The 19,102-nt window shown below is 42.2% G+C and overlaps 1 protein-coding gene across 1 annotated transcript in view; it reads left to right on the top strand.

Annotated features, from left to right (window-relative positions):
- Positions 1-19,102, top strand: part of LOC145403387 (cell adhesion molecule Dscam2-like) — a 115,884-nt gene that overhangs the window by 82,282 nt on the left and 14,500 nt on the right. The window contains exons 18-32 of the mRNA XM_080275170.1: positions 865-879; positions 1,009-1,142; positions 1,583-1,720; positions 2,159-2,349; positions 3,047-3,153; positions 3,799-3,854; positions 5,106-5,282; positions 9,047-9,229; positions 10,912-11,126; positions 11,861-12,081; positions 13,404-13,534; positions 15,461-15,578; positions 16,205-16,323; positions 17,070-17,264; positions 17,921-18,067. Of these exons, the coding sequence (XP_080131296.1) occupies positions 865-879; positions 1,009-1,142; positions 1,583-1,720; positions 2,159-2,349; positions 3,047-3,153; positions 3,799-3,854; positions 5,106-5,282; positions 9,047-9,229; positions 10,912-11,126; positions 11,861-12,081; positions 13,404-13,534; positions 15,461-15,578; positions 16,205-16,323; positions 17,070-17,264; positions 17,921-18,067 (2,147 nt within the window). The remainder of the gene's footprint in view (positions 1-864; positions 880-1,008; positions 1,143-1,582; positions 1,721-2,158; positions 2,350-3,046; positions 3,154-3,798; positions 3,855-5,105; positions 5,283-9,046; positions 9,230-10,911; positions 11,127-11,860; positions 12,082-13,403; positions 13,535-15,460; positions 15,579-16,204; positions 16,324-17,069; positions 17,265-17,920; positions 18,068-19,102) is intronic.

Here is a 19,102-nt window from a genome sequence, read left to right as displayed (position 1 = left end):
CAGGGAGAGGGGGCAGTAGTGGGGGGGGAAGTATAGATGTGGTCAGGTTTGAGGGAGAGCAGGGAGAGGGGATAGTGAGAGAAGAGGGAGTGGGAGTATAGGTGTGGTTGGGCTAGAGAGAGAGAGAGAGGGAGGGAGAGAGAATGGGTAAGTATACATTAGGTTAGAAAAGGATAAATTAGATTAGAGGGATGAGAAGGGGAGGGAAATAGTAAGAAAGAGGAAAGGAGAGGATAGGTTTGGTTTGAGGATGGGTAAAGGAAGGGAGAAAGTGTGAGAGAGAGGGAAAGTATGGTAGGCCTAGGAAGGGTAGGTTAAAGAGAGAGAGGGTAGGGTGGGGAGAGGAGAGGGAAGTGGGAGAGAAAGGAAGAGATAATGAATAGGTAAGTTAGATCAAGTCAGAAGAGGACTTTGAAGGGAGAGAGATACTGGTTAGGCTTGTCTAGGAAAGAGTTGCTGCCCATGGACCTAGGAATGTAATGCTGTAAGAACTGTATGTGGCTGTAAGCAGGGTAGATAGTCATGCAGTCATCACTATGAGACAGGAAACACAGCCACAGATGCACAGAGCTGAAGCTGAGTCACATTATTGCATTATTTCTAGCAACTGACATGAAATATTTAACAGGCTTTGGTACTAGATAAGCATCCAGCTCATAGAAAATCACCAGCTGCACCATGACCAACCCCAGTAAGCCTTAGGAGGAGAGCAGCAGCATTTTGATTGATATAGCTTCAAGAAGTTTTTTTCTGTAATTTACTTAAGCAATAGAAAAGGAACATAAAAGGAAGGCAACCAACATAGAGAATTTAGTTTAATGCCCCTTTCATTAGCTATACATTGAATGGAAACTCTGTCGCTAGGTACCATGTGAGCCAGCGGACACTCACAAAAGCTGGAGCATCTGAGACAAGACCCTCAGTGTTGGGAGGACTAACAGGAGCAGGGACCAGGCTTACGGGCAGAGGTCCAGGAGTAGGGCTGAGTGAGATAAGCAGGGGAGGCAGGGAGGAGAATGAGGGTGGTACAGTAAGTCAACTTCAGGTGTCAGATGCAAGGCTTGAGGACTCTGACACCTTCTTGTGCACTGCCACCAACCCTCACGGCTCACACACAGCCCGCTATACCCTCATTGTTCAAGGTACAGTACTGTAGTGGGATGTGATGTGTAATAGTGTTGGTACAAAATATGGCTGTCACAATGTAGCATATGGAAGTGGTTGTGTAAAATACAGTTAGGTAGTGTACGTTTTAATGTAATTTTCACTGTAGGGGAGCATATATTGTATATTTTTCACATCCTTTTGGCCATAGATGACCAACAGTTTTATTATAGAAAATTCCAGATAATGTGACCCTTCTGCTGAGTGTAGAAGTTGCAGGGAAGAGAGTGGCTGTAATGTATGTGATAGGTATACCGTACTTGTTTAAGTTACTGTAATAATCCATAATTTGTGAAATCCCTAGTGTTCCCTCTGTTTGTATCCTTATGTTTTTCTGTCTGACTTTCCAGTTCTGGTTATTGCTCTTTGTTGACTTTATTTCCCCCCCACTCACTGTCAGCCTGCATTGTATTTACAGATGTGCCAGCCCCTCCAAGTGATGTAGTGGTGAGGGAGGAGGGGTCGCGTCACCTCACCTTAGCTTGGACACCCCCCAGAGACTCCAACTCACCCCTCACTGCATATGTCATTACACTTCATCCTCAGTCAGCATTGGGTGGGTGGTGTTAGATTTTTCAGTATTTGTGTGATTTCAGTGTGGAGTTGTGAGTAATAGTTCATGTTTGGTATGCCTTGAGAAAGAGGGGTATTAAAGTTGATGAGGGTAGGAAATTGATAGGGAATCCAGTTACCAGGTAGTTGGATGAGATGTAATAAAATATGGTACAGGAATGTATATATGCAGTTAGTTTGGCTTGTAAGATGAAAATTAGGATTCTTGGGTGATGAAAGATTTTGTGGCCCATGGACACCTGTTGATAGTAGAGTCCTTTTTGTATTTTATCTCTCCTTGTTTCTGGATCCTAACTGATCCCATCTATAAATGGAAAAAAAGGTCAAGATGATGATGATGATGATGAAGATCATGGCTGTGATGATGATGACAATGATGATAGAAATCTTAGCAGTCAGAAGGTTAATCCTCTCTCTCCAGGTGGGTCACCTGTGCGTGAGGAAAGAGTGGGTGGACAGGAACGTGGGGCGAGGGTGGGTGGACTGAATCCCTATACACGGTACACAGTGAGGGTAGCAGCTGAGAACAGGGTGGGACGAGGGCAGACATCACCCCCTCTGGCTGCCACCACTGAACAGGAACCACCATCAGCACCACCACGTTCTGTCAAGGTGAGGGGCAGGTTATTCTTGCTGCTCTCAGGTGAATTTATTCAGCTTAGGAGAAATTCTTCAAACTAACATGGTTATATATAGCCTTTATTAACTCATCATTACAAGAAATGTCTCTTAAGTTGGGTAAAATCATCTGCTGAAAAATACACCCAGTGATTGAAAGGTTTAAACTGTGTTGGAGATCAAGGTGGAACATGGTCAGGCATCCCTCTGTCCTGCTTTCACTAACTTCTTCAGCCCGAGAAATCTCTCCGAAGTTTAGTCATATTTAAAAATAGAAAGAATAGAATAAAAAGAACATCATGGAACTGAAAGGGTTGGCCCTTTCATCCCAATAACATACAAAACTGTATTTCATATTTTAGTGTTGTGACTGCTAAATGATTTTATTGACCTGGGGAGAGCCCTCTGGTAATGAAGGAGTTATTGAAGGATATAGCCATCCTCTCCAATTCAAAATAACTTTTGTAAACCAAGTTAAGTTATCAGAATATACAGTAGTAAGGATAAAATATAGATCATCTGATTGAATAAACTCAGTTTCACTGAGCTGCTGTTGATACTGTAATTTACTTGCTTTCTATACATGTACAGTACGTACCCATTTTGTGCAGTATCTGGAGCCTGCCTGTCCCATTTGTAGGGTTAAGATGATGATGGTGATGATGATGATGATGATGATGTGTTGTTACAGGTGGTTGCAGTGTCATCAAGGGCTCTAGAAGTGAGCTGGGACCCTCCCCCTCCCAACACCACTCACGGACCCATCCTTGGATACCATCTTGGATATAGTCTGGCCTCGTCAGTATATGCCTTCACATTATTTTATACTGTAGTGACTAATGTATCAGACTGCCTTTCCTCCCTCCCCGAGGATTACCTATATTAATTTTGCTTGATGTTAAGGTCATATGAAAACTTTTGATTCAACAGTTGTCAGAAGTGGTAATTCAGACTTAAATGGTTATAATAGGAGCACATCAAAACGGTTTTCATCACATATTATGTACTTTATTATTTAGTTATAATTATATGTTTTAAGAGTGCCACTAGCCCAGCATTCTAAGTAGTGTTATTTTACATCACATTCAGTGTCCTTTCTTACTATATGTGAATTACGCCGTTGCATAGGGCCCCCGAAGCCACCAGAGGGCCCCCAAGCTGCCATTATTGGCTTTTTTTAGACATTAAAATATGTGTTGCATCACTCTGTATTCATGAAATAAATTTTGTAGGGGGTACGGTGGACCCGCCAATTATTGTAAGTGCCATAAAATGAGTAATGTAAGTAACGGGCCCCCAAACAACATTTCCCATAGGTCCCCCAAAAGGCTAGAAACAGCACTGATCACATTTTTTGTATTTACAGTGAAAACTGCCTGTATTGATTAATGGCAGTGCCACCATATTTTTAGGATGTCACTATTCCTGTATTCTCACCCCCAGCAGCAGCAGCAGCAATAATCAGGTGTACAACTTCACCCGTGTTGGTGGTGAGGGTGGTGTGGGTGGTGTGGGGCGGGTGAGGGTGGGTGAGCTGCATCCTCACACCCATTATGCCCTGGTGCTGCGGGCATTCAACAGCAAGGGGGCAGGACCAATATCATCACCTCCTTCCATTGCCACCACACTTGAGGACAGTGAGTCTTGCTGACTTTGTAAATAATGTACAGAACAATAAGTCTTGGCAGCATGAAGGATTGTGATACCAACTCTAACGTATGGAAGCGAAGCTTGGACCTTGTTGGAAGGGCACAAGTCAAGAATGAGAGCAATGGAAATGAGTCTTTTGAGAGGAGCATATGGAATTACACAGAGAGACAGACTGACAAATGAGGAAGTGAAGTTGTGTGTGTGTGTGTGTGTGTGTTTTTTTTTTTATGTGTCCGACTCTGGGCATAGGCTTCACAGCCTGTTCCCAAGGCCTTGTAGTCCTCCTACATACCATACACCTCTACATGTCACCACTTCAGTGCTAACACCCACCGTCCATATTGAATACATGCTAGGGCTGTCTCATACAGGACTGGTGTATTGGTATTAGCGGGGGTATTTTTATGACATGTCGGCGGGTCTCCTGGTAGATCAGTAAAGCCTGCTGTTATGAAATTCAAATCCTTAAACTGTTCCCTGCCCCAGCGGGGATTTGAACCTGGGTCCAGTAGAACTGCAGGGGACGTGGATGTAATAGAAAGCGTCATGAGAAGTACATTGAGGTGGTTTGGCCATGTGGAGAGGATGGAGAGCTGGAGACTAATGAGGGGCGTGTATGTGAGTGTGGTGGAGGGGGAGGCCGAGGATGAGATGGAGGGATGGAGTGGAGAGGCTCTGTATATGAGAGAGGGGGTGTGTGAGATGGGGTTAGGGCAGCAAACATGCAGGGGACAGGATGACATGGAGGCAATGTGTTTGCGGTCACCCGTTACTGGATTAAGGCATCTGGCAGCAGATAGATAGATAGCCTAAAAAACAGTACTTTATTTTTCATTTTAAAAAATGCTGAAGTTAAGCAAAGCCACAAGGTATTGTATATGAGGGCTGGACATGCTTACTTTCTTCTTGTTTATTTTATTATTACCATTTCCTTACAAATTTATTAATCTCAGGGGAGACATTCCAAATTGAAGAGGTTAGATGTAGCCTTTATTATCCCATTGACTCTAGAGTTCCTTCCAAAGCTAAGGTCAGCCATTTGATGTAAGCTGGGATAAATGAAGGAAAACATCCTCAAAATTTATTTTTTTTCTCCACAGAGCCAAGTGCCCCTCCACAGGATGTTAGGTGCCGGCAGGGTGGGTCAGGGGATGGGGCAGGAGGGGGACCAGCCACCTCCCTCACAGTAACCTGGGCGCCCCCTCCCCCTGACCACAGGAACGGTGATCTGACCTCATACCGGGTCACCTACTGGCCTGTAGAGGAGGATGTACCAGGTTAGCTGTATTGTAATCATCAGCAGTATCAGTTTAACTCAGTACAGTATTCCATATAGACTTCGTACATGAATGATATGTGAATGCTTTTCTAACTATCTGTCCATAGCCAAAATTATTTTCTGCTCCTAATAGTTCTACTACACTTGCATTTTCTCTTTCCTTGTTTGCTGGGTCCTACATAACCCCATCTTGTGGTGGGAAGATGGTTTGGATGATGAAATTTTGAAATTATCCTGCTATATCTTCTTGGTTGTGTTTATACATGCTACTTTTATTAACACAACAAAAAGATAAAGTAGTTTCAGACATGAGATACTCTGTACATTCAGAAATATTTGCCTAAACTAAAGGAGGAGGGGAATTGAACAGTAACAGCTGTCATTGTGAAACTGTAATCACGAGTCACCTAAGTGGGGATGCTTTTTGTTGGCATAGTAGAGTCAAATACAAAAGTCTATTCGTCTCTCCTGGCTGTCTTTCATCGCTGTATTCATAGAGGCTTGAATGTGGCCTAGTGGCCTGAGGTGCGTGTTTCATCCTCCTGTGGGCGTCTCTGCACCTTTGACCACTACGTCTCATGGCATCGATGAATCCAGCAACGACAGAAAGAGGCAGAAGCGAATGGACTTTTGTATTTGTTTGTACATATGAAATGAAGAGATCCTGAACAAGATTCTTTGTTCTGTTTTGTAACTTGAAGCAGAGGAAAAAGGAAGACCCAGATACAGTATTACAAATCATGATAATTTAAATGTAATGAGAAATAATAGGAGGGAAAATGCTCTTATGCTAAGTTTTTGGGCACACCACACTTTAAAGTTGATGTATGTATAACAGTTCATTGCTGTATACAGAAACAGGGCATTTAACTTTTGTGAAGTTACTATAGGTTTCAGTAATTGTCAAAATAACAGTGAAGATGTGTAATGGATGCAAGAGCTTTCTGACCACTACTTGGTGGTGGCCAGAATTAGGATCCAAGTAAGATGGAGGAATAGAAGAAGGGAAAGACGAGAGGAAGGAGTAGTTGCAAGGAGAGTGGAAAGGTTACAAGAAGATGAGAAAAAGGCAGAGTATAAGAGAGAAGTGGAGGAACGATTGGGCAAATATGAATTGGAGCAGATGGGGGATGTGGAAGGTGTGTGCAGGATTTTACAGAAGAAATATGTGCAGCATGTGATGTGGTGTGTGGGAGGAAGAGAAGACGGAGGGGGATGCAAGGAACAGTGTGGTGGACTGAGGAGGTGAGACAGGCTGTGGCACAAAAGAAGAAAGCATACAATGAATGGATGAGAAATAGGGGCGTGGAAGAAGTTGACAGGCGGAAGAGAGAGTTGTATGTAGAAAGAAAGAGGGAGGTGAAAAGATTAGTATGAGAGAGTAAGAAGAGAGTGGATGAGGAATTTGGAAGGAATTTGAGTGTAAAGTGGAGGGACTTTAAGAAAATGTTCTGGAAAGAGGTGAAGAGAGTAAGACAGGGTGGAAGTGAGGTTAGCAGGGGAGTGAAAGATAAAAATTGTAGATTACTAGTGGAGAAGGGAGAAAAAGTGAGCAGATGGAGAGAAAACTTTAAGGAATTGTTGAACATAGATGATGGAAGTAATGCGAGTATAAGTGGCTGGGGAATGGCTGGGAGAAGGAGGGAGGTGAGAAGACAGGAAGAAATCAGTAGGATAGAAGTTGTGGAAGCAATGAAGAAAGTTAAATTGGGGAAAGCCCCAGGAATTGATGAAGTGTGTGGTGAAATGCTGAAGCATGGGGGAGAGATAGTAGTAGAATGGATGTGGAAGATGTGCAGATTGGCCTGGGAGGAGGGTAAAGTCCCGGAGGATTGGAAGTCAGGTATAATTATTCCCTTGTACAAAGGAAAAGGGGAAAAAGAAGTGTGTGGTAATCATAGGGGCATTTGTCTTCTTAGTATAATAGGAAAAGTGTATGGTATGATACTTATTGACAGAGTTAGAGAAAGAACAGAGGAATTAGTTGGAGAAGAACATGGAGGCTTTAGGATGGGAAGAGGTTGTGTAGATCAGATACTCATTCTTAGATCTTTAGGTGAAAAGTTTCTAGAGAAGGGAAAGAAGTTGTATGTGGCTTTCATGGATTTGGAGAAAGCATATGACAGGGTGGATAGACAAGGATTGTGGAAAGTATTAAGAATATATGGAGTAGATGGAAAGTTGTTGAATGCTGTGAAGAGTATGTATGATGGTGCTAAGGCTGCAGTGTGTGTGGATGGTGAACTAAGTGAATTTTTCTCTTTGAAGGTTGGATTGAAACAGGGATGTGTCATGTCTCCATGGTTGTTCAATCTGTACATGGATGGGGTAATAAAAGAGGTACAAAGTAGGGTAGTGGATGTTGGAGTGGCCCTGGTGAGAGAGGATAGTGTTTGGGAACTCCCTGTACTGTTGTTTGCAGATGATACTGTGTTGTTGAGTGAAGACGAAGGGGAGCTGCAAGGCTTGGTGGATGAGTTTGGGAGAGTGTGTAAGAAACGGAATCTAAAGGTGAATGTAGGGAAGAGTAAAGTGATGGTCTTTGAGAGAGGTGAAGTCAATGAATGTACAGCGAGGTTGGATGGTGAGGAATTGGAAAATGTGAGTACGTTTAAGTACTTAGGTAGTGTGATGAGTAAGGATGGAGGTTTGGAGGGTGAAGTGCTTGAAAGGGTACAGCAAGGAAGAAAGGTTGCTGGTTCTTTGAAAGCAGTGATAAGAAACAGGGAAGTGAGCATGGAAGTGAAGAAGTTACTACATGACAGTATTGTGGAAGTGAAGCTTGGACGTTGTTGGAAGGACACAAGTCAAGAGTGAGAGCAGTGGAAATGAGTTATTTAAGAGGAGCCTGTGGAGTCACATGGAGAGACAGGCTGACGAATGAGGATATAAAGGAGCGTTATGATGTGGATGTGGATGTGATAGGAAGCGTTATGAGGAACACACTGAGGTGGTTTGGCCATGTGGAGAGGATGGAGGGTGAGAGACTGATGAAGAGAGTGTATGTGAGTGAGGTGGAGGGGGGAAGAGGGAGGGGGAGGCCGAGGATGAGATGGAGGGATGGGGTGGAGAGGTATATGAGAGAGGGGGGTGTGAGTTGGGAGCAGGGCAGTGAAATGGCGGAGGACAGGGCAACGTGGAGGCGATTTGTTTGTGGCCACCCCAAACGGGATTGAGGCGTCTGGCAATAGATAGATAGATAGATAGTATTTTTTCATGTCTGATAAGTAATACAACACTGTCTTGTCTTGGTGTCATTCTGAGAATGACAAAATCCTCCTAGCCAGAGTGAATGTCATGTGCTGTATACATTGATTTGAATCTGTACAAGCACCTGAAATTTTTTTCATCATGTGATTAATACCGCTAGGAAATTCAGAATATAGGCCAGTCACCTAGCCTTAAATGGTATGAACAACAGTAGATTATTCTTGAGCCTTTGCACTTTGCTAAGTGTAACATGAGACTGGCTGTTAACGTTTACCTTTCATCTACACCTGTACTAATAGGTAAAGCAGTGAGTGAGGGCAAGTTATTTCTCCAGTGTCATAAAGTGGTGTTCCACCTCCCTCCAGAACAGTTACCCTTTCAGATCCTGAAGATATAGCTTGAATGTGTACAATATGGCTTCCCACCCATATCAAGCATGTGCAGGTCACCCATGGTGCATGCAGACATAGAGTACAGTACATACCTCTTTCCTCAGGAATTGGAGGTATGGAGGAAAGAGTAGCGTATGTATGTACATACCTCTGTCCTCAGGAATTGGTGGTGCAGAGGAGAGGGCATTGGGTGGAGAGCAGATGGTGGCAGGTGGTGCCAGGGGGAGAGCAGTGCTGGAGGGGCTGCGGGCTTGGACCAACTACAGCATCAGTGTGGCAGCATCAACAAGGGCTGGTCGAGGCCAGGCGTCCCAACCACACATCTGTACCACTGCACAGGATGGTAAGTCAGCTAAGGAGAGAGGGGATGAGGTTGTGTATGGGTATGAGTGGATATTAATGGGAATGTGAGTGAAGTTTTATGTCAGTTAGGGTGTTCATAGATTTGTTTGAGGATGTGGGGGTGTGTGTAGATGTGGGAGAGAGTGTAGGTGTGGTTGAAAGTTTGTGTGTAAAAAGGAGAGAGTGTGGGTGTGATTCAAGGTATGAATAGGCATGGGAGAAGGTGTGGGACTCTATCATTTCTGTGTAAGAGAAGGTGTAGTCATATGTGGTTTGTGTGTATGTGGGAGAGAGGGGGTTCAGTACATGTGGTTAGTATATAGGTGTGGGAGAGAGTGTGAGTATGGTTGAAGTTTGGTTGAAGCTTTGTGTGTACTGCATGTGTGAGAGAGGATATGCATGTGGCAGAAGGATGAAGGTTTTTATGTATTTATGTAGTAGTAGGTGCAGAGGTAGTTAAAGGTTAGTGTGTAGATTTTGGTGTGTGGTAGGTGGCTCAGATTGTTTTCCAAGTTTTGTTTATCATTTACCAGTTTAGATAAACTTTGGCATCAGATATCAAGTAATGAAAACGAGATTAAACAGAGTGTTGTAACCATCCCAGATGAAAGGGGGTATGGTTCCAAGGAATAGCTAAACAGACAGAGACTCAGCAGATGGGTAGATAAAATAGATTGGTGTACAGTAAGAGAAAATGGTTGCTAACAAGTGGTACCAATCAAACTTTATTCGTACAATATAATGTTTTACTTATCATCATCCTCCCAATAGGGTAAAAGTAATCTTGTTGTTCTTAATGCATCAGAGACTCAGCTTTTACACCCATCAACCCAACATTTCTTCCACAGCAGTACCCACTAATGTTTAATAATACTATACCCAGCTCAATCCTGCGTCATCGATCAAACATGCTTGGGGTTTCATTCACTCAGGACTTACCTTGGAAAGATCATATTGCATCTCTTGTAAAATCTGCATCCAAGAGATTGGGTGTGCTAAGCCGACTCTGTACCTTCTTTATCCCTTCATAGTTGTTGACATTATACACGGGTTTTATCGCTCCTGTGTAGAGTACATCTCTCGTGTGGGGAGGCTCCCCACATACAGCTGTTCTCAAAAGGGTGGAGTTAAAGGCTTTTCATCTCATTAACTCTCCTCCTCTTACTGGCTCCCGTCAACCTCTGTCTCTTCGCCACGCTGTTGCATCTTTACCTCTTTTCTATTGTTACTTCAGTGGTCACTGTTCCTCAGAACTATCTGCTTGCATCCCTCCACCACTATGACGGGTGCTACACACCCGTCTAGCAACAAACTCTCATCCCTTTTCTGTCCAGCTCTCTAAAGAGTTAGCCATTACTTCTAATCCTTCATTTATGCAACAAGTAATCTCTGGAACTGTCTCCCTCTGTCTGTATATCCTACTTTCTATGATCTCCAGTCTTTCAAATGCAGTGTGTCCGGGCATCTCGAAATGAACAGATCTTGAATTAGGCTGTCTTTTGTATTGTTATTTGTTTTGTTTTTTTCTTGGAGGGAACATTTTGCAGGCTTCTGGCCTTTGGTTCCTTCTTCCTTGCATTAAAAAAATATATATAAAAAGGAAAATAAAAAGGTCATTAGATGATGATAACGATGATGATGATGATGATGATACCTACTACAGTACATTATTTATGCCCACAGTTCCCAGTTCACCAGCCCTCATTAAGGCCCTGGTGTCTGGTCCAAGGGCAGTGGTTGTGTCATGGTCCCCACCTACCCACCCAAATGGCCCCCTGACTCATTACACCATCAAGTGGGTGGAAGCAGGGATGAGCATGAGCACTGCACAGAGTAAGAGAGTTGAGCCTTCGGAAACACACATCACCTTGCATGATCTTCCCTACACTATGCATCAGGTAGGTATGGTTGTGGATGGGGGTGCGAGTGTGGGTAAGAGTGCACATGGATGAAGGTGAGGAGTAGGAGGTGATGAAAATTGTGATCTGTTGATGGGATATGTGGATGTGGATGGTTATGAAAATACACTTCAGGTAAGATAAGCAGGTGTAGAGTATATGTGATGTGATGATTTGTATCAGGTTTTATGCAGATGTGTCAGAAAATGAATATAAAATTATTATTTTAGATGAGAGAATTTTTCACAGAATAGCTACAGACCATTTTGTGTTTTCTGTTTTCTGTTTTCTCTAGAGATTCCTGCCTCAGAGGTGATGTCATATGCAAAATAATTTGTCAAGGAACAGGTGTTAGAAATCCTCCAAAGTTGATGAGAATAAGACTTCATGTGTACAGAGAGGTAGAGAAATAGTGAATCACTACAAAGGGAAGAAGGCAAAGCTATTGATATGATGATGATGAATTTTGTCATTTACAGGTGTGGGTGATGGTAAATCATTGTAAGAGGAAAAAAAGGTCAGGATGATGTCAGTGATTATGATGGTAAATTTTGTTGTTTGCAGGTGTGGGTGATAATTTAATGATTATGATTATGAATAATGTTGTTAGCAGGTGCAGGCGATGGTCTTAATGATTGTGATGAATAATGCTGTTTGCAGGTGTGAGTGATGGTAAATCTAATTAAAGGGGAAAGAAGAATAATGTTAATGATGATAATTTTTGTTGTTTACAGGTGTGGGTGACAGCATCAACAAGAGTGGGTGAAGGTTCCTCAAGTACAAGGACTCGGGTGCGTCCATCTCACACTGTGCCTGCGGGGGTGTGGTCAGTGGGTGGACAGGTGCGAGCAGGGCGAGGCGAGGGAGTGAGTCTGCGGTGTGGGGCAGTTGGGGTGCCTCATCCCCGTTTGGCCTGGACACATCAGGGGGCACCTCTTCCTCTAGCCAACAACAGGTCAGTGGATACTGCTTAGATACATAAATCCCTCATTACAGCTGTTCTGTATAATAATCATGCCATTTCCAATCAGTTCCCCCCCCCCCCACAGAGGTTACATGCAGCCTTATCTCCTTTACTAAGGCACTTTGCTTAGCCATGTAGTACATATTGTAGTAGCAAGAATGATATTTTTGTCATTAAGCTAAAAGAATTAAGGTACACAACTTCCACGAGCCAGCAACAGCTCAGGGGGTAGAGTATGATTAGTGGCAGGAATGCAGGTGAAGATGAGTTAAGGGGGGTGCTGGAACTGTGGGATGGTGATGATACCTCATCCTTAATTGGCCTGCATGCTTTAGAGGGCATTGTTTCCTTTAGCCAGCAGCAGAGTGGAGGGTAGCATTAGAACAGGGACTGTGAGGGAATACTGTAGTGATTGAGATGATGTGTTGCATGTTATAAGTAAAAACATCATTGTGTCATCCCATGTACCATTTTTTGAGTTTCATGGGGTTGAGATTTGGCTAATTCATTCCTGAACAAATAAGAGTATGTATGTCTTGGAAGAGGTACACATAGCTGTATAAATACAATTTCTGTTTGTGAATGTTAGTCATTGAGTTGACCCTTTGGTTCAGTGACATTTTGTTCCTTTTTTTGTTTACCTCCTGTTGGAGTTAAATCAGTTGGGGGGACATTTTGTAGTGATAGAGTCATTGAAAGCCATATCTGACCTCCTTGGTTTGAAAAGTGTTTTACACTAAATAGCATCATTTGTTAGGTAATAAGGATAAAATGTGCCATCGGAATGAAGAGTTTAAAGGTAAATGACTAGCTTGTTCCCTTGGTACCATTATATGATAATGGCAATTGGAGACTTATGAACTGTAATATCAGACCTTACCATATATTATCAGGGTGGAAAGGCTCAAGCAATCAGCTTGATCAAGATGCTTTATGGGGTCCATGATATCTTGATGGTTGTATGCTGTCATCCAATAGTTCTTTGTATTCATCCATGTTTTGATAATGTTGTATGTAGCTTGAAGAAATAGCAGTTTTAGTTCCTCATGTATGTATTATATTAACCTTTTGCATTGGTAACTGTATATGTGAACAGCACAGTGTGCACAATTGGGAATGAATGAAACTGTGCCAATTGGCTTGGAACAAAAGATAGTTTTTACATGTCCTAAATTTAGCACCTGCTTGACTATGGTGCCCATTGTACCTATATAACCTCGCTTTCACCCAGACTAATGTAACTCATTGTCACATCCACATTTTATTCCTTCTTACTCTCATTTCTCCAGCAGCTGGCCTAATTGTATTTTCAGAGTGGTGATGAGTGATGGAGGCAGTACACTGAGCATTGGAGCCCTGGAACGAGAGGACTCTGGTCGCTACACATGCACAGCCACCAACCCACACGGTCGAGACTCAGTCATTTACCATCTTACAGTCCTTGGTCAGTTTTATACATTCTGTGTAATTTTGGATTTCTATTAAATTGAATTATATTTTTATCATAGGCAGTTGTCTCCTCCATCCTTCTTTCCTTCCATCCTCATCTGTCTTTCTTTCCTTCATTCTTTCCTCGTCCTTCTGCCTACGGGTGACTTTACACTCCCTCTTCTGTCTTTCTTTCCTTCATTCTTTCCTTTTACTTCTGCCAGTGGGTGATTTTACACTGAGTGACAAGCCAAATGGTTTCCTGTACACCAGGAAACCATTTACAACACTGGATGGCAACCGTATAAGCAAATTTTGGCGCCTGGTGGTTTAATGGGTAACTACGGCACTCCAGTCGCATTGAGCCGGTGAAGGTTTATATCCAAGGGGTGGTTGGGGTTTATTGCTCACGTAATGCCACTTAGGGATGAGTGAGGTTGGTCACTCATCTTAAATGTCAGGACTAACTTGCCTAGCCCCGGGCTCCTATGTTGCTCATGGGGCAACATAGGATTGGATGATGGATGGATGGATGGCAGTTGTGAAGTTGACTGGGGAAAATTTTTCCCCTTATATATATTAATGCATGAATCCAGTGACATATATTTCTTTTGTCTCCAGGTGATTTTATTCTGAGTAGGAGACTGAACAAGAGCAGTTAGTTAAGGACGCCATCAACCCTTTTACTACCATGGGATTTTTCCTCTTCTGCTAAGTACTAAATCATGTATTAGCTGCAAGAATAAGATAAATACGACTTTCTTTGACTGATCAGGTTAATATATTTGTTAGTTCCAACTCCAGTGAGAGAAGCTGAGAAGTACAGTGATCCCTTGGTTATTGCACACTTGGTTATACCTGTAATGGTTTTTGTTATCACTGCTAGATAAAAGTCTACATTCTGGCTGTTATCGCCCCCCCTTTTTTTTTTCTCCTAAAAAAATCTTTGTTTTTGCACACCTGAGCTGGTTTCTGAAGGCTTTGAGGGATTCAGAGGTGAGGCCCTACTCAAGGAGTTAATCCCAGGTGGTGGAGACCACTAACTGTCCATCCCCTAACCTCTGAACTCCTTACCTCAAGTCCATCTTAGGTGTCTACATGGTATGGGTTTCTTCCGTATTGTGCCCTTTTTATCTTTTTCCATTAACCTAACCATGCCTATGTGTGTTTCTGATACTTTCCACAATGGTATGTATGTATGTATGTGTTTAGTGGGTCTAAATTGTTGTAAAAGGGAAAATTTTGATTTACAAATGGGATGCCTGGTGCCAGTTAGGATAAATCCCATAGTTTCTGTGCTTTTGTTATTGTGCAATTTTGTTATCATGTACTAGGCACATTACCAATTATGTGCGATAACCAAAGGATCACTGTACTCTATAATGTGGAAATGAGGTTGGCTGAGATGGCCTTCTATTGGTGATGCTCATTTGTCATGTAATATGGTTTATTGGAAGTACCAGTAGCATCCTTAAACTTGACTGTATTTGTGTAGTGGATGTAACTGTGTGCAGATGAAATGAGCTTTCAGAGACTAAATTTTCTTCCATCACATTAGACTATGTGACTTATTAACAGCACATATCCAATCATTTCCCTTTTAATAATATTTCATATGTTATCTTCATAGGCAGTTACTTTATAGTGTAGTCTTTTTTTTTTTTTTCTGGAATTAGCAATGTAGGGAATCCAACAAATTTGTATAATGTAGGACTTCCATTGTTGCTGCTCACTGTTGTGTGCTGTGTAGTGCAGTATTGTGTACCCAAGAACAAAGTCATGTGAGAATACAGTTAAGAGCAAATTATAATGAAACAAGGCAAGGAAATGTCAGATGTTACCTGCAGTAAATCTTCACTGTATAAGGTAAGATTACTGTACATTATATAATGTCATAGAGGCATATTTTATATAACCTAATCATTATGTTTGGCTGCCACAGTGCCTCCATCCACCCCAAGCCTGCATGTGACTGAGACAACAGCCTCATCCATCAGGGTGCAGTGGGGAGTGACTGACACTGGCGGGGCTCCTCTCTTAGGGGCCACACTGCACTACAGGTCAGCACTTTTTTATTTAATCATTTTTGGTCTACACCTGTTTTACACATAGCATGGGTCAGATGAAATACCTAATAGCATTCCTTCACCTTGCTTTATTTTGCAACAACTCTAGTAATATCTGTAGATCTGAAGTCAGCATACACTACATTATCTCATGTCTTCCTTGGTTTACCTCTCTCTTGATGGCCTGGTACTCTAAATTACTGTAGGTTGAGAGAAACATTAATTATGTTGGATGGTGTTAATAATAAGTAACAACTGGATAATGAGTATACATCTCCTTAACATCTGGGCCATGACAGGATGTCACATCCTGTCAGTGCTGAATGTATTATGTAATATGTGAGGGAAATGAAATAAAGAGCCTGTAATTTGCAATTTTCATGCAAGTAAGACACAAGCTATTTAGGTTAGATTAGGTTAGAGGTTAATTCATTTCAAACTTCAGATTATGTCTTACCTTCATTATTGTCTATTTAGATCTTCCCATTTGTGTAACCATATCTGTAACTGACATTTGCATTAGGCAGGAGGCTGATGGTATTGTCACACAGCTTGATATTTAATCCATTACAGACCTCAGATCTTGTAATAGGATTCCTCATAGTGCATCTCCCTGACAGGGCTGCAGGTGGTGAGTGGAAGGAGGTTGAAGTTGATGTTGAGGAACGGACCCACACTGCCAAAGATCTTCGTTGTGGTTCCATCCACCATCTTTACCTCACTGCACACAACCGAGTGGGTGGGTGATACAGATTGACGAACCAACATCTTTCCTGTCTTACTGCTGACCCCTTCATCCCAATGACATATTTTTCACTTTAATCAAGCTACCACCAGATGATTTTGTTCAGATTTAAGATCTCTCTCTCATAGAAAAGTAGTTAATGAAAACTGTTTCTTATCCCTGCAATACATAAGGTCTCTTTAAGTTTAATAAAAACCACAGGAGACAGCAAGAAGATAACAGACATCATAGTTAATTTAAAAGGTTTCAATATCATCCTCTTTCTGTTGTTTCTTACTTAATTTTTTTCTTTTTTTAACCCTATGCCCTATTTGTTTTCCATATAGAAAAACTTTGGAGGTAAGTAAGAGGAAAATAGAAAATATGTCATTGGATTGAAGAGATCAGTTTAAAATGTTTTATTATCCTCCTCTCCCTGTTTTCCTTATTTTTATTCTTTAGTCTCTAAGATCCTGTTTCTATTACTTGTTAGGCTTATGTTTACCTAAAAGATTACCGGTATAGGACATTGCTTTAATATTGAGTGCTGATAAAAGTGTCCAACTTCTAAATGATACAGAGTATGGTATCCTGAGGTACAGGTTCCAATATATTGCAAAACTGTAATTAGAAGTACAGTACACTTATAATTTACTCTTTATCAGTGTTTGAAAACCACAACTTCTTGTTAAAAGGAAACTTGTTGTCACATTAATGATGACTCATTATTAGTGCAATGTAATTTCCCCATTTGTGGCCAGGGCGCAGTGATCCCTCACGAACGGAGGAGGCACGAACCAAAGGGCGGCCCCCACAACCACCACCGCAGTTTCAGTTTGTGACCACCAACAGCTCTCAGGCTACCCTGTACCTCTCACAGTGGGGTGATGGTGGCTGCCCCATACACCGCTTCACCGTTGAGTACCGTATGGGCAGGACTGGGGCATGGACCACAGGTGAGTACTCACTGAAGTTTTCATTACTGAACATTCTGAGGCTTTGCACATTTAAATGATTCTTCATATGAAACCTACCTGACATTCATAGCTGATTTTCTTTATCTGTCTAGCCGATGTCCTTGCCTCCTCCTGGGAACCCTTGCACAGGGGTGAATGTGACAGAAGTCTTCAGATTGCCCTGTCATTGCTTGTCTCTATTACTTTCTCAACAGTGGTACAGGAGAGGGAGGCCTTCATGTGGAGGCACTAATATAGCCAGACAGTTCTGCTGTCCAGTTGTACAAACATCCCCCACTTTCTTCCCAGTCCTCTGAAAAGGGGTTGGTAGACTGCCTGAGAAGGGCTGTTTCAGCCTGCAGCCCACAGGGTTCACATTTCTAGTGAACTTAGGGCTACAGCTACTACCGCCAATACTTTCTCCATCATTCTTCATCCATTACCAACACTCTCTCTCTTCTCCCATATAGCAGGAAGTATTCCTCATGTAATACAGTATCACCATGCATTTAACTTTGCCTGATACTCTGTTGCTGTGTCTTCTTACTTTCTCTTCTCATGTTCATATGTTATCATACTGAAGGGGCTGAGAGTATTTGCTTCAGCCATATTTTCTCCCCCAATATGTAACATTCCCTTTGCTCAATTATATCCAGTTGGGAGTGAGATCCGCCCTGCCCGCACATATGCCCTTGGTGGTCTAGAGGGTGGCCAGGAGTATCAGCTTCAGGTGACTGCCCACAATGCTGCTGGCTCCACCCCTGCCCACTACACCATCACCACACCTGCACATGGCATCCTTGGTAATGTTTAAGTTGTGTCTGTGTGTGTGTGTGTGAGTGCATGCATTTGTGTGTGCATGGTTGCGTGCTTGGTAATGAAAGGTTATTTACAGTGCAATATTTGTCTTCATATTGCAGTACCATGAATTTTTGGAAAAGTTGTTTATTGGGGAGATAAAAACAGCTTTGTCAGAATTGAAGAGGATCAAGATTGGACAAAAATTGTTGTTTCTCCCCAGTAAGCAACTTTTCAAAATGTGTATATAATTTTTCATGTCATCTTCCCACTTACCATACGGAACTTAAGCCTGCCATCTTTCCTAATGCCATCAGGAACTTAAGCCTGTCATTGTTCCTAATACCATCAGGAATTTCAGTCAGTCATCTTCCTTAAAATCATCATGGGCTTCAGTAGCTTAGCCCTAGGAATCTATGTTTCACATTGAGTAGTGTTAGATTGATTGTTATTCTATTTATTTTTAAAAGTTATATGAGGTAAAGCCAGAATCTAGGGACATGGGTGATGTGTGAATGATTATCTGGCCCATTCCTTTGATTATACTGTTAATGGTTCTCCAACTCTCATACTTTGTATTCTTTTTTCTGGTTCCTGTCTGACCTCATCGTGGGTTCGGAAAATGATCCATCCATCCATCCATCATCCAATCCTACAGTGCCCCATGAGGAGCATAGGAGCCCGGGGCTAGGCAGTTGGTCCTGACAGTTGAGATGAGAGTGACCAGCCTCACTCATCCCTGAGTGGCATTACATGAGCAGTAAACCCCAACCACCCCTTGGATATAAACCTTCAATGGCTCAATCCGATTGGAGCACAGTAATTACCCACTAAACCACCAGGTGCCAAAATTTGGTTATATGGTTACCATCCAGCTCAAGATGATTATTACTTTTTTTTTTTCCCCATCACAGTCCCTCTTTGTATTTTATGATGATGTTGATGATGACGACATTTTTCTTCACAGTCACTATGCATAGTCTGCTTGATGATGATGTCATTTCTTCACACTCCCTGTGTATATTTTGTGTCACTTAATT

The sequence above is a fragment of the Coenobita brevimanus genome, chromosome 60, assembly GCF_032717465.1.
Source record: "Coenobita brevimanus isolate Jiangsu-jjx chromosome 60, ASM3271746v2, whole genome shotgun sequence".
Classification (NCBI taxonomy): domain Eukaryota; kingdom Metazoa; phylum Arthropoda; class Malacostraca; order Decapoda; family Coenobitidae; genus Coenobita; species Coenobita brevimanus.
The sequence above is the reverse complement of the archived record's forward strand: the minus strand, read 5'-3'. Positions and strand labels throughout refer to the sequence as shown.